We start from the raw sequence: 25,069 nt of genomic DNA on the forward strand, positions 1-25,069 counted from the left end.
TTTCCTCTGATTTCTGTTTGAAAGCTCCAAATTCTGACAGCAACAAGGTTTGTGTTGAGTGTTCCAGATCTTCATCAGTTGAATAGATTTCTTTCAATCTGTCCTAGATTTGTTTAGCAGTTGAACACGAACTAACCAACCGAAAGGTGTTGGATTGCAAGGCGAATCTTATCATTCACATAGCTTTCACATTACATAGTAATTTGTCTTTCTCATCATGTGGCATCTTCTGCTCATCTACCACCATCTTGTTGTACTCCTTCTGAGTCTTGACAGTGGTGTTCGTTCCTGAATGAACAAACGGTCCGAGAGTAATGGCTTCCCAGATGAGATAGCCATCATCATCAGAACCAATCACATAGTCTTCAAAGTGAAGTGCCCATACTTCGTATTCTTGAGTATAGAGTATGGGTATCCTTGTTGTAGATCCAATGTTGTTCGAGATGTTAATGGGATTTGTTTGCGAATCGTCGTGAGACATGTTGAGTTTTTAGAATCAGACTTTTAAACTCGAGATTAGGGTTTTATCTAAAACACAGTTGCCTTCGAAACGAAGAAGACGACTTGGTATTTATGCGATAAAAGCGGAAACCCTAAGGAATTCTGAATACAGAAGAACAGTGTATTGATCACACAGACTCCTGCTCTGATACCAATTGTTAGAACAAATTTCTATCATGATCGATTAGTTCTAAGTACGCAAAAAAGAATGAACGTAAAGTGAAGGAGAATATAGCTTGATTATGTCGTATGATTAAAGCTTCAATACCTCAGAAGAGCTCGATTAAGAACTTCGACTGTAGAGGTATTTAGGGTTACAAGCTCAATCGTAAAATAATAAGACGTGTTAATATAATGCATACATGCATGCATATATATAGACTAACCCTAAAGAGATAATCACGGATGGACAGGCCCAATCCGGATATATACAAAAAGTCCTAAGACGCAACATTATAAGCCCAACAAGTTGCATGATTCCAAGTTTCTATCCAATTGAAACTTAGGTGATGAGAATATTTCCTTATTTGGTAAATTATGACACTACCACAAACGAAAGAATCAAATCCATTTTCAATATTACTAACAATATATAAACATCGATTTTCAAAAATGTCATTGCAAGAAAATATATAACAAGATAAAATTCAAAATTTTATTTATTTATAAAAATGCGGAAAACTTTTTCTTACAATGCAATTACAAATGAAAACTATGTTTCCTAAGCAATCTATCACAACTCCTAGCATCAACTCAAAAATCCGATCATCAAACCATGCGATCGAAATCCATCTCTTCGCGACCAGACTCAACATGCTTTTCCTTTAAGCTTCCTTTGATCCTACGAAACATCGAAATGTAATCTTATCACATCATGTATTAAGAATCTACAAATCAGAACTTAATAGAGTTAGATAGATGACTTACCTGAAGCAAAGTATACATTTTGACTTTACCATCCTTTTGGTCCTTTAGGTAGATACGACAGCTTCACAACGAACGTCCCTTTTCTTGGCAATAGAAACAAACAGATTCTTTTGGAATGGTACACAGGACAATCTCAGACTTAGCCTTTCCCTTTCCCTTGGAAAGATAAATCTTTTTTGGACTTCCAATGTTTGCATTGTTAATGTCCATGGAAGTTTGGGAAGTAGATCTTCCAATCAAATTTGCATTACCAGTGCGCCAAATCATTGCTGATTCAGCAACAATTAGCAAATATGTAAGATCGATAAGGGACATGTCGTGGTCTGTCATATAGTAATCTTTAATGAACTCACCATATGACTCAGGAAGTGATTGAAGAACCCAGTCAACAACCAACTTCCTCGAAATAATGACTCCTAACATTCCCAATCTGTCAATATGTCACTTCATGTCCAAAATGTGAGCACATATGGACTTTCCATCTTGGTGTTTGCTAGCCAATAGGGCTTGAGTGACCTTGAACTTTGCAAGTCTATAAACATGTGGGTTAGGGAGAATAACTGGAGGAGGTGGAGGACGTGAAGTATGATTTCCATTTCCACGATCTAATCGTGGAACATCATCTTCATAAGGAAAGCTTTTTCCAAAAGATACGGGAAGACCATAGTTGTCAGAACTAGACATCTACAAGGGAGAAATTCAAGTTAGTTTATTTAAGTCCTTGATATAACACCCAAAATAAAATATTAAGGCTAGGACCCAACAAAATATTCTACAATTCGGAAGAGGGATGTCGTAATCCAATTGGAAAATATTTGAAGATATTTGAAGGTAGGTAAATGAAGATTTACCAATTTTCACCATGAAAAACGAAATTGATTATTAAGTTTTAAATGAATTGAAATTCCTAGATTCTTTTGATATTCATTGAACTTTTCAATGACATGGTTTAATCTTGATTATGCCCTTCAAGTTTGTGACCGGGATACCGAGGATCACAAACAAGGTGTGAATAACCATGAAAATTAGTTTGGTACTCTCGAAGTAATTTATCAGTCAATCAATGTGTCGGTTAACCACACACGCTCCATTGATCTATGATAATCTCCAAGATACCCATTGTCATCCTACATTAATCCCAGATTAGTGTGTCGGTTAACCACACACGCTCCACTAACGACTGATAAGGTGCAATATGCAATTTCATGGGTTACCATCAAATTCATATTTTTCCTAAAGTAACTAAGATTGGGAATTTATAAGGGTTTAGTTACTTTATAATTCATTATACTTTTAATGATGATTTGGTGTGCTATCCAACTCGTTCAGCTAACGACCCTCCACCAGTCAAGGAAGCGGTGGGTGAGAGTGGACACCCATTAAACCATCATTTTATAGGCAGTAACCTTATACCCCCTTATAGACCGACTTCGTGAATGAGACCTACTAACAGTAAGACTGACCTTTTACTTATACATATATAATATATTAAAATTTTAATTTTATATAGTATAAGGTTGTATTTTAAACTTTTAAAATACTTGATGGTTTAATTTGTTAATAAATTATATTCTTAATTTAATTAAACTTAAACCATATGATTGGATTTAATAATACTCTTTTAGTTAAACATTTAATTAACTATTAATAAAATCCATAAGAGTTAATTAAACTATTTAAAAACATCAAGATGCTAAATCAAATTAAAACTATTTAATTAGTTTTAAGTTATGAACCCATGAGTTATATTTTTGAAAACTTTTCAAATTACTAGGGTTTCTATGAATTCAATGTTTCTTAATTGAGACTTTTCAACTTTTAAAACTTGAGGGCAAGTTTTGTAATTCTTGAAAAACTTTTAAACTCCATAACTTAAGGAGTTAATTTGTTTTATGAAGACGAGAGTTTTCAAGTTCCATAACTTATGGAACTCTTCAAAAGATTAAGATCAATTTAACTAATATTTATTTGTAACTTCCTAAAAAAAATTAGTTCCAAATTTGATGAGAAAATTTGTAACTCCTTAAAACATTTAGATCAAACTTTAAACTAATAAAACAATCATATCATTTTATCTTTTACTAAATTGATATAATTCAACTCTTGTAGCAAAATGATTCACTAGTACAAAAAATGACATACGATGACACTTTTTGAAAAACGGTATGTCACACTTTTTATTAAAAAGGTCACTAAAAATTTAGAGATTATTTTTGGATACATTTAAATTAGCTTGTGTGTCCATTGTATAGATAATCAAAACTTTAACCACACTTAATTATACAAATTGTGACAATGATTAGCCACACTCGAAGACTATGGCCATATTTCACTACCAGCCACATTTATAGATTAACATTATGATACTTTTTATATAAGAGACACTACATAGATATCTAGTGACATGAGGCAAATGTATATGTTTCAGTATCACGGTGCTATTTTGACACATGATCCAATGTGTCTAACAGGGGATACATATGGAAACATTAAATATTTGTATATCCATAGGATGATGTTTAGTAGTGACAAAGTAAAAGCAAGAAAACAAGTTAATTTGAGTGATTTATGGTTATGTGCCTTTTATTATGTGTGTCAAAACATGATGAATTGGCTTTGAAAAAAACAAATATTATGACTGTAAGTTGCATTTGGTTATGTTTACAATTATTATGTGTGCCTATAAGTAAATCTAGTTAGAAGAAATATAATGTCTGATGAATATAATTATAGCATGGTCATTGAATGTGTGACTATAATTATGTAATTGTCATTCTTTTTATACTAATTTGTGTATAAATTTAAAGAATAGTCTTCATCAAAATGCCCTTTGTTGAATATTCAACAATATGACTTATATAGAGTCATTGACTCAAACCCAAACCACATAACTTATTATTAGAGTTTGGGACAGCTTTTGCAAAAAAAAAAAAATGTAATGATTTTCATTTAAAGACTGTTGGAATTACCTACATCAAATAATTTTCTTTATAGCCTAATCTATTTAGCTCAACTAGTGTGTACCCTAGTCTATCCTTCTTGACCCCATGTTTATTGTCAACCTAATCACACATGAAAATTAGAACTTGTTTAAAATGATAATGAAGCACCCATATCTCTTGTAATATGAAGGAATCATACTATTTGCCATACATATAATGTATACTTAACAAACAATAATTTCTAACTTTCTAATTACTTACGGTTTTAACAAGATAGTTTTATATTACAAAGTACAAAACAATATCAAAACACAAAACAATGTCAAAAGGATTTTTATCAAGAAAACAATCAAGCATTCGAGAGAAACTTAAAAAAAATTTAACTCTTACATGGAGTTTCACAAAAAGATACAGTGGGTCATCAATCACAATTACCAATTTCAATTTCATAATACATATAAAATTCATAATTACAATTTCGCGTACAAATAATAAAAAATACAGTGATTCAATTAAGTGATTAACAAAAAATAGTGAGCAACATCAACATATGCCACCTCCAAACATCACCTGAAATATTGTGATATGCATATATAATTATTAAAAACCAGTGACAAAAAGTATATAATTATTGGCATATTATATTTTTAATAATTCGCAACTAATAAATAAAAACATTAATGGAAGGTGTAAGTATGGGCATGGATGAGTGTAGGGGTGTGGGTGGGTGGTTGTAGGTATTTTGTGGGGGGGGGGGTGTTTTGGAGTTGGTATATGATGTGTTGGTAAGGGTAAAAGTGTATAGTAAAGTGGGGGTGAGGTGGGTGGATATGGGGATTTAGGATAGGGCTTCGGTGTATGGGTAATAGGGAGTGACACTTAACATTTATGGGTGGTATGTGGATGTTGGTGAGGTGTGTTTGCCTGGATGGGCTCACATTCAAATGGGGTCTCCCAGGAGCCAAAGTAGTCAATGATTCCTAGGGTAGCAAAACATAACATGACTGATTCTATGATTATAATGCTTGATATTAGAAATTAAATGGAATAGAACGAACAATCGGTTGAAGAACAATGAAGTGTGTAACAGTGTCATAAATAGCCATACGTCATAAGCTCTAAGCCATATACATAAACTTTAAGCCACAAACATAAGCCATAAACCATAAACTCTAAGCCATAAACCTTTATCTTGTATCCCTTATCCATAAGCCTTAAAATATAAACTATAATTCATTTTCCCTAAGTCTTAAGTAATAGCAAAAGTCATAATCCCTAACCATATGTCATAAGCCCTGACCATAATACCTATGATATAACCCCTAAGCCATTAGTCATGAGCTCTAAGACATAAGCCTTAAGTTTTAAGTATTAAGCCCTAATCCGAAAGTTATAATCCATAAGCCATAAACCATAAGCCCTAATATCTAAGCCTTAATCCTTAAATCTAATTCATTATAACATAAGCCTTAAGTCATATGCCCATGTCTCTAAATCATAAGCCCTAATCTCTAGTCTACAATCAATAATTTTTAATCTATAAGCTTTAATCCCTAATTCTTAAGTTATAAAACATACATCACTTGCCCTAAGTTTTAAGCTATAAGCCATAAAACTGTATGGCATATAACTTAAGGCTTATGCCTTGTGGCTTAGGTCTAAGGGCTTAAGGTGTAAGGCTTAACATATAGCTTAATGCATATAGCATATGGCTTAAGGCATATAACATATGTTTTAAGGCTGAAGTATTAGGACACATGGCTTAATGCTTAAGGCTTGAGGCTTATGGCTTAATGTTTAAGACCTATGACTTATAACTTATAGATTATAGTGTACAACATAGTGATCCATGCTTATGGCTTAGGCTCATGACATATAACTTAAGGCTTAATGCTTAATGCTTAATGCTTATGACTCAGGGTGTAGGTTAGGGGCTTATGATTTAGGGCTCATGGCTAAGCCTATAGACTGTGGGCTTATCTATTATGACATATGACATATGGATTACGACTTATGGCTTGTAGTTTACAACTTAAGGCTTTAGGATTTCGGCTTAGGCTAAAGGATGTGGTGCTATCATTATTTAAATAAAAAGCAACAAAACACATGATAATGAAAAAACACAACACACAATTTTTTATCTTTTAATTCAACAACAAAGCAACGACAAGCACACGACTTTGCCTCCGTCAACAAATATGGTCATGGGGTCGTGTTTGCCATCAACAATGGTGGCTAGCTAGGAATGTCGACGACATTTCACCCATGACACTGTGCACTCTTATGGTTTAGGGCTTTTGCGTATTATATGTGGCTAAAAATACGTTTTTTTTTTTTCCAAAAAATGTAATTACTTTAATAAAAATAATATATAATATCCGAATTTCTTATATATTTTATATATTTATAATAAATTTTAATTAACAAAAAAGAAAGCGATTCTCCATCAATTTTTATTTTCAGTTTAAATTTCCCCAAAATTTTAAAAACTCAATATTTCCTTCACGTTCAAATTCATCTAATTTTTTTTTTTAAAACAAATTCAATAATCTTGATTTTATCTCCTAAAAAACGTTTTTTTTTTTTTTTTTTTCCAAAACGGATGTTAATATATTTACCATACTTAAACATAATAGGAAGATTTATGTAAAAAAAAAAAAAAAAAAAAAAAATCAAAAATCAAAATTGTCATGCCCTAGCACTCCTTACTAAGGAACGTACCTAAACAGGTAAGAAAAAAAAAATACGCGGTCACCTTCATCTCTTTCTCCGGCCGCATCTTCTTCGGCGGCAACTTCCGATGACGATTCCACCAACCGCTATACCTGACGACGGCCACTGCACCTCCCGCCACACCTCCGGTCGATTTTACTCTCGACGCCGATCCATGACATGTACGATTTTTGAATACTATACTCTTAGAATTATGCCTTGTACCGGTTCGATTTTTGTCTGTAATCTTGGTTTAGGTTTATGCTTCCCATTATTATTTGATTAATTTAGAGTTTGTGAACTTTCTTGTGAGTATTTCAAAAATTTTAGTGAAAGAAATTAGATTTTATTTCTGATTGCTTGAATAACAGAAGTGGCGAAGCATAGCTTCAAAGGGAGAAATTCTCCTCCTCGCAAAATTTCGTACAATGCCACATCCTCGTCGACCTCCCCTCTCACTGGAATGCCATCGTGCACGTTTAGTTTCAATGGAACATGAAAAGCTACATTCAAAATGTCAACTAAGAAAATCGCTGAACTTTGTAAAGAGGCTAAAAAATAGTTGCATTGGTTTGTCCTAAACAATTACTATGAGGATGAGATGAGAAGCTACAAATTGTAAGTTTCTGATCTATTAACTACCTTTTCGATAGTGTTTTAACTATTCTAATTATTTTGTCTCATATTGCCTGAATTCAAATCACAATTAACTGAAAGTGATATCAAAAAGGAATTTCCTTCATGGTTTATAGAAAAGGTAAGTATCTTATATATTTATAATGTAAAACTAATTTATTACTTAAACATACAATCTTATATTTCCTTATAGATTTATTGTCTCCAAAAAGATATGCCTTCGGATTGTACTGACGAATTAAAAGCGATGGCATATGGTCCGTTGGGTGCATATTCTTACACTGTGTGCATAGTAAATGGTGTCTGATTTGTCGTGAATAGTCGTGATCTCCGACGCACTACTCAAAATAGTGGTGTTGTAACATTCGGAGAAGACGGTACACCATTCTATGGTCAATTAGAGGAAATCATAGAGTTGCATTATTTATATGATAAATTAGTTGTACTCTTTCATGGTAAATGGTTCAATGCGTCATTACGTAATGGACGTTTAAAGACTATAAATAATATGATTTTTATCGATACCAGTCATGAATGGTATGTCGGTAAAACATGGTATGATGATCAAGAATACATCTTAGCCACACAAGCTAAACAAATATTTTATCTCCAAGATCCCACTCAAAAGAATAACTGGAGAGTTGTGGAAGAGGTTCATCATCGAACACTTTGAAATCATCCAAGTATCGGTGTTGTGAATTAGATAGATGTCGTGAACAACACTCAATCAACTGATTTTACCTTGGTTGTCGACTTAGGCATCTTACCTATGCAGACGACTTTAGGTGAAGTTGGTGAATCGAGTGTCGTTACAAGGAGGAATGTTGCTCCTACTATAAACGATGACGATTTCATTAACGATGACAATGACGATGATGATACGTACTCTTCAGATGAAGAAATCAATAATGAAAACTATGACATTGATGATGATGTTGTACATGTATATTGTTCTAGTGATGAATCTGATTGGCGGTATGTTATTGTTATTATATATCATGATTGCTTATAATATTTGTTAAATTTGAAATGTTGCTTATTTGTAGCTTTATTATATATTTTGAATGTTTATAATATTTGTTAAACAGATGGCAAAAGTTGCGAGGGGACACGGAGGAGACGGTGGGGATAGACCTCCACACGGGGTTGCATGCAGTGTACCATCAGGTTACCAATCTTGTAAGTTGTATGAAATTTTTAAGTATTAGATATATTGAAGTTTTAAATTTCTAAATTTCCAATTGTATATGTATATATAGCACAAGCGAAGAATGTGAATGTGGATGTGCGTGGCAAATGGAGAAACTTAAATTTGTACGATGAGTATGAAAAAAACAAGTGTAGGCCTTTGGATTTGACAATTGATATCTCCGGACGGACGTATCGATTTATAGGGGACAACGGACAAATATTTGTCAGACTGATCTCAAATCTGGTGGGATCACAAGTACCGTTACCTTGTCATATTTGGCGTCGTGTTCCTACCAAGTACAAAGATGATTTATATCCCGAGTTAGAGGTAAGTATACAATATATTTTATATGTATTGAATTTTACACTTATAAAATATTTTTTTACTAATCAAATGTTTTTCCTTTTGCAAACTTATTTTATATTAATAGGTATCGGGGCACAAACTTATGGGAACCCCTTTGAGCGGGTATCCAAGCAGATATGCAAAGAGCATATCGAGAGCACAAGTATCACATAAAAAAACATTTTGATAGATTTGGTGGATACCAAAATGTGGAAAGGGTAAAAAGATATCCACCGCCTGGTTGGACCGCCGAAGTTTGGAACGATATGATTGATTTGTTGTTTTTGACCGAGGAATACAAACACTTGTCGGTCAAAAATAAAGTTACTAGGTCGAGACTTCTGCACACAAGTGCTCACGGATGTAGATCCTATGCTCAACGATGTCATTTAGAGGTAATAAAATACATTAGTATTATTTAAAATTGTTATTAACATTTGTACAAATATATTTATTATTTTCACTTATTATAGGAAAAAATGGGAATCAAGCCACAACATATTGAGGGTTGGAGACAAATGCGCTACAAAGAAGATTCGGGTTATTGTACAACTCGAGCAAAAGAAGATTGGGTAAGTGATAAATGAAATGAATGTGTTGTTTAAATATATTATTATTATCTATAGTTTTTTGTTTAAGGAATATTATTATTATTTTAATGTTTAAGTTTAGTTGTTTGTTTGAGTTAATGTTATTTGTTTTCTTTATTTTAGGAGAAAATTCAAGAGGAATATGAGAAAATGCAAAACGAGATTGGGGAAGTTGGAGAAGTAAACGAGGAAGAATGTTTAGAACGTGCCCTTGGGACGAGACGCAGCCATGCTCGCGGGGTAGGTAGGCAACCAACCGCCAACTTCGGTTTAATTCCAAATGAACGGCCTTCCACTTCCAAATCGTCCCAATCTCAATCCCAATTTGATGCACAACAAATACAAGAATATTTGCAACAATATCATGCATTATTGGCGACATGTATTCCGAACTTCCAACCATCACCAGTTCCTAACCTTCTATTCAACTATAACACAGAAGCAACTACCTCTCAACAATTTGCCGAAAGGATGGGAGAAGGAGAAGACGGAGAAGACGATTAGGACAATGATGGTTGATATTTTTTTTAGTATTATGAACAATGTTAGTTAACTATTTATTGTAATATTAAACTTGAATTTGATGTTTTGAATTTGATAAATGATACCTAATTAATGTATTTCAATTGATATATGCTGCAATGTTTTTTGGATTTGTTAAAAATACAGGAATAGTAATGTACAAAACCTGTAAAGCTAAAAAAAACAAGCAGTAGCTATCCCGACGACAAGTCGTCGCTATAGATCCATAACTGACAACTGTTAAAAACCCTATAGCGACGACATGTCATTGTAATGGCTGAGACCTTTCGCGACGACTTGTCGTTGCTATAGGTGTCCAAACAACATGTCGTCGCCACAAGTTTTTAATAAAACTTTATTTTTTTTCCCGAAAATATGGTTGACAAAAGCTGTGCCGACAACATGTTGTTGCAATAGGTGAAGCTATGCCGACGACGTTATAGACCTATGCTGACATGACGACTAGTCGTCGCCATATCCTATACCGACGACTATTCGTCTGGATAGGGTCTGAATTTGTTGTCTCCATAGGGTCCGATCGATGTATATGTTTCCAAATGGGTGACTTGATGGAAAAAATCATTTTCACGCCTTTTATCAAGGGTATCGGGAAAATATATCAACCCGTTTGGTTGTTGATTTCTTTGACTATTCCTTTTTACTTCAACTATGAGTTAAATGTTAATTATTTAAAATTTTGATATTTATAAAGGGGTTTTAGTTTGGTTTAAGGATGTACTTCTATCGAGAAAAGGTGAAAGGATGACCATTTATTTTTAACGGAGGAATATTTGCAAAGTTTTTATCATATTGCAGTATACCATGCCTATTCGTTATCTCATTAGTTTTAATTTATCTTTTATATTAAATCCTAATTTTTCATATATGTTTTAAATCTTTATTTTAGGTAGTTGCAAAAACCACGAGAAAAGTTGTTTGAGTCTAAGATTTCCACTGCCATTCCAGCGATACCAACACTTTCATCAAAAAATAAATCCATTTCACCAGATCAGTATTTTTTTTCAAATGCTAAACATACATTTTTTGTTTTCTATTTTTTGATGCTAATATCACACATTATTGTAGCCATTCAAGTATAGCCTATCATATCTGGATAAAAGGAACATTATTGCTCGTGATCAGACAGTTTATTCATGGAGTTCTTCTGCAAGATGACCGCTATAAAGCGCTATAAAGTGCTCATTGATGAATTGGTAAAAAAGGATTCATTAATATGAGAAATCAAAACATTTGTGCAGGCGTATAAACCTTTCGTCCCATGGCCAAAACACTTTGTGAAACCTGATTCAAAGGTTTGTTTATGGTAACTTGATTGTGCATTACAATTTATTTTCCTTCATAAGATACTCTATTAAGTTTTTTATTTACTAATTTTTGTTTCAATGTTGTTAGTATAAGTACTAAATATGATATCATCTCAAGTCCATGAACTTGAAAACCCAAACAAGCGAAATCCAACTTTCATATCAACTGATATCATTCTCAAGAAGATAAAGAACAATACCAACAAAATGAATGCGTAGTTGTGTCTAGTTGTTGATTTATGATGTTCTGGATTTCTTTATCATATTTTAATACTTGTAATTAATTTTTTTTTTTTTTTTGCTATTTTATCTACAAATTTAATGTTTGGAGTGGATTTCAATTATTAATAATATCTAATTCTTACTTTTGATATAGTTTAATGTTCTTGTTTTATGGTTATTTTCATTTATATAATTTTGATGTGTCTACAATATAGGAAAAATAACAATAAAAATTAAAATAGTGTTGTTGAAGGTTACAACCATTATCAAATCTCAAAATTTTCATATGGCTTTAATATAAATTTCGCCATGTTTTATTGTTTTTTAATGTCTCTAAAATTATACAATGGTCATTTTACATCATTTTTTATGTGTAACTAAACGCTTAACAATAACCATGTTCTAATCTAATTATGTCTACAAGTGTTTTAAAATCACGCTTTTCTCAACGTTTTATGATGACAACTAAACTAATAACAACGTAAAAAATGATGTGGCAAATAAATACCACATTTCAATAAATTCAATAATTACGTGACTAAAAGTTCATATATTGTCACATTTATATAATCTTTGTGTGACAGAATATAAAAAGTGACATTTTTATATACAAATAATGTGACAGCATTGAAAACAGTAGTCATGTTCATCTAAATTGTGTGTTGACAGAATACTAATAGCTACATTTAAATTACTTTCACTTAATTGTGTGTCTCTATACGATAGGTAATGGTCACAAACATAGATTATTTTTGTGACTAATTATTAGTAAACTGACACTTATGAGATTAATTACATATGAATATTTAGCGAACATGGTCATTTTCACCATAATTACCTGTCTTTTAATAAACTTTAAATTGTGTGATAATTTTTTAGTAAAAAGTCACACCGAAACAAAATGTATGTTGCAAGTTGGGGATATACAATCACTACAATTACTAAATAAGTGTGTCTTACTCACGGTTTAACGCCACAATATTGGATAAAATAATTGATTTTAGCAACAAAATTCCCAACCCAATAGCCACACTTTTATAATACGGCCACATTTTTTCATATCATACATACACTACACTTAAAAGTGACCATAAGATCCATACGATGACGTCACTTTCTGTCACACTTTCAGTGAAAAAATAAAATGTCACTGTACACATATAGTCACACTTTTATTGTGTGTCTGTAGGTCACTTTTGTACTGGTGATTCAAATTTTACAAATAATTAGATTTTCACAAAATCAAGTAATTATCTTAAAATTTTGGTGATCATCATGTTATTGGATGTAGATAATCATTACCAAGCTAGGTTCATGTATTTTAAAGTAATTATTGTGTTATTGTATGAATAAATATTGACTAATCATTTCAAAATGGTAAATATGTAATCATACATTTAATTAATTATGGTAAATATATAAATCAATTAATATCCCTTTAGTTTAGGAGTATCAGTTTTAAAACCCGATTTCTAGTATATATCCTCACGTCCGCCTCTTCCCTCTTCTCTTCTATTCATCGTCGCCCCCAACCTTTTCCCTATCATATCCCTCTTGTACACACTCCACTTCCTGCCGACCAAGCACACACACGAAGAAATATTCTGGAATACGCATCCAAACACGAGCAAAAACACTCGTACTCACGTGAAACACAACGCGATAGCCAATATCTTTCTTCTTCCGATCGCTCGTTGCCACAGTTATAATAACCTAAGCCAATCATTACGATATTAACAAAATCAAATTTTATGAACCAAAACATTTTGTGGTAATGATCCTAATCCAAAACAGGCCAAAAACTTGAAAATCCTGCCAATTGATGATCCAACTCGTCGAGCCAGGCTATGGACATGTCGAGTTCATCACCAAAAACTCGTCGAGTCCGATAGTGGACTCGTCAAGTTCATGCTGATAGAAACATGTTTTTCATTTTGCTTCAACTTTGAACAATTAGCTATGTATGAACATAAAAGAAAACTACCCATGTCGCTGATACCACTGTTGGGTTTTGTGTACTATAACACTCATATGTGTACTATAACACTTCTATGGTGCACATACAACTCTAATAGCTTTGAATCTAAGTTTTCTCTAGTTATACATGCAATAAAATTTCCAAAGCATGAATCCTACAACTAGCATACAATTTTGACATATAAATCATAAATTCAAGTTGGTGAGTATCTTAGTTCAGAGTTCCTTGACTATCTAAGGGAATGTAGGATTGTCTCACAATTGACACCTCCCAGGACACCACAGTTGAATGGTGTGGCTGAGAGGCGTAATTGAACCTTGTTAGACATGGTTCGTTCCATGATGAGTCAAGCTTCGCTACCAATCTCATTTTGGGGGTATGCCTTAGAGACTGCCACCCATATTCTTAATCTAGTCCCTACAAAGAGAGTTGCCAAAACTCCTCACGAGATGTGGACTGGTCACGTACCTAAACTAGACCACATCAAGATTTGGGGTTGCGAGGCTTTTGTGAGACGCAAGACTCATGATAAGCTAGAACCTCTAAGCGAGAGGTGTATTTTCATCGGCTACCCATAAAGATCCTTTGGTTACCTCTTCTACATACCTAGTGATAATGTGGTCTTTGTAGCAAGAAGAGGAGTCTTTCGAGAGATAAAGAGAGAGAGAGAGAGAGAGAGAGAGAGAGGGAGGGAGAGAGAGAGTTTATAAGCCAAGGAGACAGTGGGAGGCAAATTGATCTTGAAGAAATTCAAGAGTCAAGTGGTGAAGGAACTTCAAACACTAGCCCTCAACTTGAGGAGGAAACTCTTGTTGAGCCAATTGACGAATCTGTACCTCTGAGGCGTTCCACGAGAGTTAGGAGTGCACTTGAGCACTACTATGGTTTCCATATTGCTGCAGAAGGTGAGACACTTATTAGTGATGGGACACTAGTAGGTCTAGATGACCCTAACAGCTACGAGGAAGCCATGGTATGCCTCGAGTCTGCTAAATGGAAAGAGGCTATGGATAGAGAGATACAATCCATGTATGACAATCAAGTTTGGAACTTGGTTGAGAATGTACCAGGTCGTAAGATTGTAGGGTGCAAATGGATCTTCAAGAAGAAGACCGACATGGATGGTAATGTACACACTTATAAGGCTCGACTGGTTGCAAAGGGCTTCTCTCAAATTCCTGGAGTGGATTATGATGAGACCTTTTTCTGCAGTAGCCAAGATTAAGTCTATTAGGGTTATGTTAGCCATAGCTGCATTTCATGACTATGAAATTTGGCAGATGGATGTCAAAACCACTTTTCTTAATGGAAAGTTGACTGAAGATGTTTGCATGAGTCAGCCAGAAGGTTTTGTCAGCAACGAGTACCCTAATAGAGTGTGTAAGCTTGAGAAATCCATTTATGGATTAAAGCAAGCACCTCGCAGATGGAATCTTTGCTTTGATGAAAAGGTCAAGGAATTTGGCTTTTCTAGTAGTGAAGATGAATCTTGTGTTTATGTCAAGGCTAGTGGGAGTATAGTTAGCTTTTTGGTATTGTATGTGGATGACATACTACTCATAGGAAACGACATCCCAACCCTGGAGGAAGTAAAGTCCTGGCTTGGGAAGTGTTTCGCTATGAAGGACCTTGGTGAAGCTGCCTATATCCTAGGGATAAGGATTTTGAGAAACAGGAGTAAAAGACTAATTGGACTTAGTTAAAGCACCTATGTGGATAAGGTGTTGAAAAGATTCAACATGCATAGCTCCAAGAAAGGTGAGTTACCCATTCAGAGTAACGCCAGATTGAGTAAGACACAAAGCCCTAGTAATGAGGCTGAGATAGCAGAAATGAGTCGACTACCTTACGCTTCAACTGTAGGATCGATCATGTATGCTATGACGTGTACTCGACCTGATGTAGCCTTTGCTTTGAGCATGGTTAGCAGGTATCAGGGGAACCCTGGCAAGGAACACTGGACTGCGGTAAAGAATATCCTCAAGTACCTGCGAAGAACTAAGGACTGGGTCCTTACCTTCGGTGGGAGTGATGACTTGAGAGTTGTAGGGTATAGTGATGCTAGCTTCCAGACTGATAGGGATAATTTCTGCTCTCAGTCGGGCTGGGTCTTTACCTTAAACGGAGGAGCAATCACTTGGAAGAGTTCCAAGCAGGAGACAGTGGCTGATTCCACTTGTGAATCAGAGTATATAGCAGCAAGCGAGGCAACAAAGGAGGCTATATGGCTAAAGAACTTCATCGAAGACCTTGGAGTTGTACCAGCTATAAAAAAGCCAATGGAAATTTTCTGTGACAGCAATAGTGCGGTTGCCTTAGCCAAGGAACCAAGAGATCATGGGAGATCCAGACACATTGACAGAAAATATCACTTCATCAGACATCGAATAGAAGAAGGAATCCTCGTGGCAAAGAGGGTATCATCGGATGAGAACCCAACAGATCCCCCCACGAAGGGACTGAGTAGGGTTAAGCATCTCCATCATGCTAGGAGCATAGGGCTGAAGGATGATATAAGTTTTAGTAGTTAGATAAATTATGAAATGTGTAAAGTGTAATTGACATTAGATGATGAATAAAAGGTGTTTTATTTATGAGTAAAGTGTTGCTATCTCTTGTCGATCGTTTACTATATTTCTTTTGCATGTTTTGACTTCCAGAATAATTATGTTTGGTATATCATATTATTCAAACCTCCACATTCAGTCATATGTCGGAAGTAGGTATGAATCAAGACTGTCATGATTGGTTGCAGAGGTCTAAGGTGTTGGACATGGCTACAAAAATCATGAGTGCTCATAAGTTCTGAGCATTGGACTCAACCCACGCTCATTGGAATCACTTCATGGAATTTTATCTCGAGTGATCGTGAGACGGTAATATCATATAAGTCTTCAAACCTAGAGATATGATTTGTTACTTACGAGTTGATTATGCATTGATTGTACGAAAACACATTTGTAACTCGATGTTATAAAACTTGCATTTGTGTATAATTCAATGAGTGGTAGAACAAACATATGAGTCGAAGTTTATCTGTTCCTTCTAGGATTAGAAGCTGATATCTGGGCCCCTCGATGATTGTGTTTTGACCTATGTATCGGGCCCGGTCAGAACTAAATTGATGTGTTCAGTTAAGTTCTATGTCAAACAAATCGGAAATCGGGAAACAAATGATGGACAATAAGTAAGACCATGTTCCATGTATTTGTCCAGCTGATATCTTGAGCAGAGGATTATATGATCAATTATCTAAAATGGCGCGTTCTAGTTCAACAGAGTTTAAAGAGCTACGATTGCTGGACGGTTCCTGAAGTCATACTTGCAACTATAGTTATTAGACTTATCCAAGTGGGAGGCTGTTGGATATAGTGTCTAAGTCCATAACTATATTTGGTATGTACTTGACCCGACCCGGCATGGTCCATTTGGGTTGCACTTTCACCCGAAAAATTTATGGATAATATTTGAGAATAGTACAAGTTATGATTTATTAATATATTATAAGTTCTAATATATTAATATAAGATCATATTATTTGATTAGTATTGATCTATAATTAATCTAGGATTAATTTAGAGATCAAAGATATTACTAATTAAATATGGGCTTCTATATTTATATAGTGTGGGCTAATGCTTATTTGGAATGGGCTAGGCTTGCATGGAAAAGTCCATGGATACTCCATGGAGCTTTAACCCATGGATCTCATGGAAATGAAGAGACATGGGTATTAGGGTTTACATGGATGTAACCCTAATCCACCACACTATATAAAGGAGGCTTTGGTTCTTGAAATCATACTAGTTGACACTTGTAGAGGTGAGGGCCGATTTCAAGATAGTAGTGACTATTCTTTCAAAGTTCCAAGTTTGTGGTGATTTGTGATTTCCATTTGAGGCATTCACAATATTGGTGCTAGGCTCTAAAACTCCAAGCAATCAACTACTACTACAAGGTAAGTATTTCTACTAGCTTTATTTGATTCATGTTCCCCATGCCATGCTAGTTAGGTTATGAACCTTGGAAAAATAATTATTTGCATGTATCTTAGACAAACATAGATCCAAGGTTTATTAGGGTTGCATGTACACTTAGGAAGTGTTAGAATGCTCAAAAGCCATCAATTAGCACCGTGGCAGTAGTGACAATCGATTCCAAAGTCTCCTTTAAGTTTCTTTTCGACTTTCATTTATTCTGCTTTCACATCAATCTTCTCACTCTTTTTCTTCTCCTCTCCTCCAGCTTTTTCCACGAAACTTCCTTTTCCATCACTCGATTTTGACTTTGGATTAAAAGGTTTCTTGAAAATCTTCTTAACTCTATTATTTGAGTAAAATGAAAAGGCTTCATCATTAGAGTTTACCAAAAATCCTTCTCCATCAGAATCTTCCTTCTCAACCGACTCCTTCTTATTAGCTTTCGAGACCAAGGCTAGTGGTCCTCTAAGACTCATTTTGGACTACTCAGAAATTTCATTAAATTCTCCTTCATGAGTTTTTAGCAAATTGTATAAGTCATTTAGAGTTGAAGTACCGAAACTCTGTTGAGTTTTCACCATCAGGCTCACATTCCTCCACTCCTTTTGTAATCCCATGATGAAAGTAAGATTGAACTTCATGTTTGATCTTGTGAATAGCGGTTGCACTTGTAGATGAGTTCATTCAACCGGTCATAGTAGCCTTTAATGGATTCACCATCCTTCTGTTTGAACTCTTTTAACTCAGTTAAACAGTGCTTCACCAAATTAATCTTCGTCTTTTCACTTCCTTGAAAATTTTCTTTGAGAGTATTCTAGATTTCCTTAGCAGTTTTACAACTCTTGACATATTTGTAAACAACCGAAGGCAATGCACCACGCAACTCACTCATGCATCTTTTCTCATTCTTCTTCAGTTTTTCAGTCTGATCAGTAACCGTTTGAGATGTTCCAGATGAACCAATGTTTTGAACGTTGCGTGGTGGAATATTGTTTCCTTCAATACAATCCCAGAGGTCTTCATCCAGCCATCAGATAATCCTCCATTCGATTTGCCTATTGATCATAATATTCTGGAATGAGCATAGGAATCTTAGTTGAAGATCCTAGCAGATGAGAAAAGGATGTCATGGTGTTCATATTGAAATTCGCCATTGATGAATGAATAAATTCTCACAGAAACTTTAGAAATTTAAGAATTATGAATTGAATTGTTCAGACAAAGCAAACAAAACACTCGATTAAACAAACGAATTGCATAATCAAATCACAACTGAACATCTAAAATGATTTTCACTATCAAACGAGCAGAAATTTTTTAATCTAGAATAAGACTCAAAATACGATTGATACTAAAAGAAAATCAGATCATTGCAGTATGATTCCTGCTCTGATTCCAAATGACGAGGTTTGTTAATCGAGATCAAAATGAAATCAGAGTTGTAATGAATTATGAACACCATGTGTAAATATGATATTGTTTCAGCTCTATTATACTTTCCAATACAAAGAGTACTAGACAGAATATAATGGGAAAGCTCTTATCTAACTCTAAGTATCAACTCCTATTTATAGGAGAACAGAAAGCATACAAAAAATACAAAGGACTAAACCTTACAGTTTCGAAACAAAAAAATGCTTTTGTAAATAACATTACACAAAATCACAAATATTACAAAGTTTCGACACCTTACAACTAATTTCAACCTCTACATAGTCAATGGAGAGGATAGGGTTTTCATGGAGAGTTCTCTGAAAATCGAGGATGATGAAATGACGAAACACTATAGGTTTGTGCCTTTAAATATGCCCAAATCTCGAGGCTTCTAAGTTATGACCCATTAGGCCTGCTGCACCAGGAGCTTCATTAAAGGTTGTGCCATGAACTCGTCGCGCTACACCTTCTAAATCTATCGAGCCGCACCCCATATAAAATTCCAAAACTCCAATTAAATTTAAAAAGCATACCTAAACACCGAATGTTACAATAAAAGATGGGTTTTATTAAATTTAACTAATACTTATTTAAAACTAACAAAATTAAAGAATAGACTTAGAGACAAAAGAAATAAAGATGTTTTAATATAGATTTCGATTTCACCTTCAAATATGGTAGATTCTAATTGAGTGCACTCGATATTGGTTATTATTTACCGATTAGTTATCTTGGTCCGATTAACTAAATTGTATAAGTATAAAAACAATTAACACAATGATCATGCAACGAACTATATAAACAATTATAATTAAGTTCGTATTATGAGAGATTTGATCTAGTAATTAAATTTAATGGTCATAAAAGTCAATAATTAGCATAAGTTGTTCACAAAGTCTATCTTACACATTTAAGTTTATGATTTTATCACCTAACCCTAAGTTTTTGTAAAAACGAATCCTAACAGTTTATTCTTCATAAAGTAATCAAGATTCAAGTTAATACAATCAGTTTGGTTGTCTAAATCATAAATAATTCAGCAATAAATAATTAAAATCAAAACTTTAACACATAAGGAATTTGATCAAGCAAACATAATATATTAAACAAAACTAATATTCAAACAATTGAATCACACCAAATCGTTAGGGTACATCTAATATAGTGAAAACATAAGAAACGATTTACTAAACATGATCATTAAGCAAACCGATTCGCCATTCTAACGCGTCTCGCTTTGATTCTTCAAATTTCCGCTCCAAATTTATTGTTCAACTTCAAAATTGACCCAAAACGCCTTCTGGACGTGAAAAACACCTTTTGACCTCTAATGTCCCCAAGGGTTGCACATCGAATTAGAGTTGTAAGATCGTGTATTTATAGACTCGGCAACATAGTTGCACGAGCATGGAAGTTTAGCGTCGCGAAGTAGGAATATGTATTCTATTCAGTCTAAATATTCTTTTTGCCATAATCCAACTTTTGTTACATTTTTGTTTCAATCCTTATCGGCTCCAGATTATTTTTTGTTTCTTTCTTTTGCTCCAAGCCACGAATTTACCTATAATTATCCAATTCAAAGCATTTTAAATAATTTGTTATCTTTAGTTATATCATTTAAACTCTAAATATTAACATAATTACCCCATTATATACTACTAAATAGGAATCTATCACACAACATTAAGTAAAAAAGAAACGAAAACTAAACTTTTTTTTTATCTTAATCATAAACAATTGAAAAGGTAAAACTTAAGAGTTTAAGGATTTTAACAAAAAAAATAATAATAATGAAGAAATGCAAAATGAGCACAATGCTCGTTATTTTCGTAACATCAAAATTACACATGTGCTCATAAATCTTCCCCATTATTTCGACTATGATATTATGTCAGTTCCAGTTTTGGTCTTAATCAACCTTTGTAAGTGAAAAACCGTTGAGTAATCATATATGTAAAAAGGTTTGAGTAAGCGACACACTTTGTTGTGTTGCTTGTATAAGCAAAAAGGTATCTCTCACTTTTCACTTTCCTATGATTTTATATTGTTGTACTCTTTTGTTACCCTCCCCCCACCACTTTCTTTTCTTTCACATATGTAGCTCTTTAGACAAAAGCCGTTATACTCGTAACCGAAAAAAACCGACACGAGATGTTAATCTGACACATAATTTACAGGTTTGGACAAGTGATTTTAACATATTTAAGTAAACATGTTGACACAAAACCTAAACAAGTCAAGTTAGTTTCAAATTCTTTCAACCTGTGTAGCATTTAAACCCGAACAAGATTTAAACCCTAAAGTTGACACAAACTCGACAAAGAATAAATCAATTTTGTAAAGACATTTCAATTTGTTTAAATAAACGGTCTAACATGACACGTGATATATATATATATATATATATATATATATATATATATATATATATATATATATATATATATATATATATATATATATATATATATATTCAATGAGTATGATAGGACATAAAATCCAAATTTCAATGCGTTTACGGTTATAGTTAAAATAACCATACCAACATACTCTATATATAGATGTTTACATATGATAACAATATATTGATGTTATGTTATATAACATATTTAATTTGTTACATATCCATGAAAAGATACAACTGCATTGTTGTTATATATATATATATATATATATATATATATATATATATATATATATATATATATATATATATATATATATATATATATATATATATATATATATATATATATATATATATATATATATAGGGGAGAGTTCATGCGAAAATGCAAATAATTTGCGAAAATGCGAAAACAAGAAAAACCAATGATATTGTGTCACCTCAACATTATATTTTGGAAAATAATTCATCAAAACTTTGAAATATATGATGATAATCGATGATAGATGATAAATTGTTTCATATTAGCAAAGTATGATTTTTAACGTTTTTATTAAGAAAACATGAATTTAAAAATGATTAAGAACGTAAAAAAATATAATTATCAAAACCGTCTTTAAATCTATATTACCATAACACCGTCCAATGTAAACTTACTATATTTAATTTATTGCTAATAAATTTATTTTTTTATAGTACATGTGCTTGATTTTCACAAGATAAAATCTGTTTTCGCGTTTTCGCAAGATATTTATATTTTCGCATGAACCTACTTATATATATATATATATATATATATATATATATATATATATATATATATATATATATATATATATATATATATATATGGGAAAAGTGAATATACCCTTAAGGGTATATAAACTTAGGTACCCAAACTCACTATACTACATCGTTTTGTATAATATATATACATTGTAATTGTCTAATGTTCTTATAATTCAACTTCTAACTTGATTTACTTCCAAGATTTTTATCAATTTCACATTTATAATCCTCTTACATAATTTTCATTTTCAACTATAATATATATAGCCTAGTAGGTGTCCAGCAAAAAAACGTGATGTAAGATGAAGATAATAATGAAATATCAAAAATTTTGAAAGTAAATCAAGTCAATGGTTAAAGTTTAAGAACATTATAATGAATATATTAAACAAAATGACGTATTATAACGGGTTTGGGTACCTAAGCTTATATACCTTAAGGGTATATTCACTTTTCCCTATATATATATATATATATATATATATATATATATATATATATATATATATATATATATATATATATATATATATATATATATATATATATATATAACCATAATTAATAAGGAACCCATGAACCAATCGTGAGCGTTGGAAATCATAATGATCAACGGCCAAGGAAATAAATGTATATTTTTACATTAGACGCACACATACCAGATTATACTAAAAATTCACCTCCTTACCAAAAAAAACGCACCACTTTTCTTAGTTTAAAATTTTTTTAGACCACATTTTTTACCAAAAAAAAAAAATGAATATACCGTTGTTCTCGATTTTTCGCCCTCTTTCCATAAAGATCAATGTTGATATATAAAAAATAAACTATTTTTTATAAAAAAAAACTCACTATATTTTGTTAGTTTTTTCAATATTTAAGTTTATTTTTATAAAAAAAAAATATATACCAAAAATATTAATTTTTTGTACTCTATTAATAAACATTAACATCAATTTTAGAAAAAAAAAAAAAAACCTCGAACATTGCAGATTTATACTGTAAATCTAAATTGTAAATATTTCAATTTTTAACATTCACAATGTGAAAAAATTCGAACAATTCAGATTCACATTGTGAATCCGACTTACTATTATGCACATTGTAAATCTGAGAATGTTAACAAAAAAAACCTCGATCAGTGTAGATTCACATTGTGAATCTAACTGTAAAGATTTCAATTTTTAACATTCACAATGTGAAAAAACTCCGATCAGTTTAGATTCACACTGTGAATCTGACTTACTATTATGCACACCGTGAATCTGAAAATGTTCACAATGTGAATCTGAACAGATTCACAATATAAATATGAACAGGTTCATAATGTGAATCTGAACTGAAAAATCGTTTTTTTTTAACATGAATATGAATCTATGTTAAAAAGTACAATAAGCATGAATTTTGATATATTTATTAATTTTTTTCTATAAAAAATAGACCTTAACTTTTCAACAAAAAAAATGGAGTTTTTTTCAAAAAAAAAAATGGAGTTTTTTATATATCATCATGGATCTCATTGGAAAGATGACGAAAAATCGTGAACAACGATATACTCGGTTTTTGTTTTTTGGTAAAAAACATGGTCTAAAAAAATTTTAAACAAAAAAAATGTTTCGTTATAATCTGGTACATGTGCGTACATTGTAAAAGTCTCCAATTGAACAGTTGTTCAACGGTGGATTCGTGGGTTTCTTGTAGGCTGAGCATTTCGTCGAACACTTGGTCTACATGATTAAAGAGAGCTATTACATATAAGCCTTCATAAAATGTCTTTGATGCTATAGAATTTCCCGCATCATCATGTTTATCTACGAACAATTTGGCATTTCTTGATTGTTTTTATAACAAAGCTAATTGTTCTTTAACACATTGGAAAAAGTATTCAATTAGTGCAAAGGGATAACATCTAAAAGCATTGAGAATTTTTTATTGAGATCATGAAAATGGACAGAAACCGAATTATTTTGAAGCAAAAACCATAGCTTACTAGATTAAGCACAATAGTCAATAAGAATTTTCGACCTGTTAAGCAGAAGGTGTAACGCCCGTAGATCCGGGCTAGTCAATATAGAGGTAATAGGGGTCGAAAATGACTTTTTGACAAAAGATTATTTATTTAATCAAGTTGTAGAATATGTCACAAGGTTTCCGTACATATAAAGAGCGTAGAAATCCGAGTTATAACAAAGAAGTTATGACCCGTCGAAGTTTCGCGACGGAACCGGCACGGCACCGGGAAACGTAAATAGTGATTTTACGATGGAGGACTTTTTAGCCTTAGTAATCTAAAAAAAGTCGTAGAATATGTTAAACCGAGAAAATCCATAAAAAGAACGCCCAAATCTGACTTCGTATGAAGAAGTTATGATTTTTCTAAGATTCGGCTTAGCAATGCACGACCCAAAACTCGAATTTTAGTTCGAGCGATTTTTGGCTTACGTGACTTAAATGAGAGTTGAAGATCTCATTAATAGGAACTTAACAGTAAAAAGACAGATGAAAACAGAGTCCGTATGAAGGAGTTACGAATTCTTCGCGGTCATTTAACAGTCTAAACGCCTAGT

General features: G+C 32.8%; 1 protein-coding gene across 7 annotated transcripts; it reads left to right on the forward strand.

The window, feature by feature from the left end:
- The first annotated feature begins 7,085 nt into the window (after positions 1-7,085).
- LOC145013102 (uncharacterized) lies at positions 7,086-10,479 on the forward strand. 7 transcript variants are annotated; one of them, XM_078971900.1, is made up of 8 exons: positions 7,086-7,264; positions 7,454-7,839; positions 7,912-8,693; positions 8,807-8,897; positions 8,978-9,237; positions 9,341-9,650; positions 9,729-9,827; positions 9,969-10,479. In XM_078971900.1, the coding sequence occupies exons 6-8, from the start codon at positions 9,393-9,395 to the stop codon at positions 10,347-10,349; spliced, it is 738 nt and encodes a 245-aa protein (XP_078828026.1). In that variant the 5' UTR covers positions 7,086-7,264; positions 7,454-7,839; positions 7,912-8,693; positions 8,807-8,897; positions 8,978-9,237; positions 9,341-9,392; the 3' UTR covers positions 10,350-10,479. The 7 variants fall into 7 exon arrangements, with proteins under 7 accessions (XP_078828026.1, XP_078828028.1, XP_078828029.1 ...); XM_078971902.1 differs by having other exon boundaries at positions 7,454-7,700; positions 8,477-8,693; XM_078971903.1 differs by having other exon boundaries at positions 7,454-7,700; positions 8,494-8,693.
- Positions 10,480-25,069: the final 14,590 nt, after the last annotated feature.

This window comes from Lactuca saligna, chromosome 8 (assembly GCF_052625555.1).
Source record: "Lactuca saligna cultivar CGN05327 chromosome 8, ASM5262555v1, whole genome shotgun sequence".
Classification (NCBI taxonomy): domain Eukaryota; kingdom Viridiplantae; phylum Streptophyta; class Magnoliopsida; order Asterales; family Asteraceae; genus Lactuca; species Lactuca saligna.

Excerpts from the sequence above, each read along its gene's own strand:
- LOC145013102 (XM_078971905.1), top strand. The coding sequence starts at position 9,393 with ATGCAAAGAGCATATCGAGAGCACAAGTATCACATAAAAAAACATTTT. Across the intron at positions 9,651-9,728 it reads CTCAACGATGTCATTTAGAG|GAAAAAATGGGAATCAAGCC; the intron begins GTAATAAAATAC and ends CACTTATTATAG. Across the intron at positions 9,828-9,968 it reads CTCGAGCAAAAGAAGATTGG|GAGAAAATTCAAGAGGAATA; the intron begins GTAAGTGATAAA and ends TCTTTATTTTAG.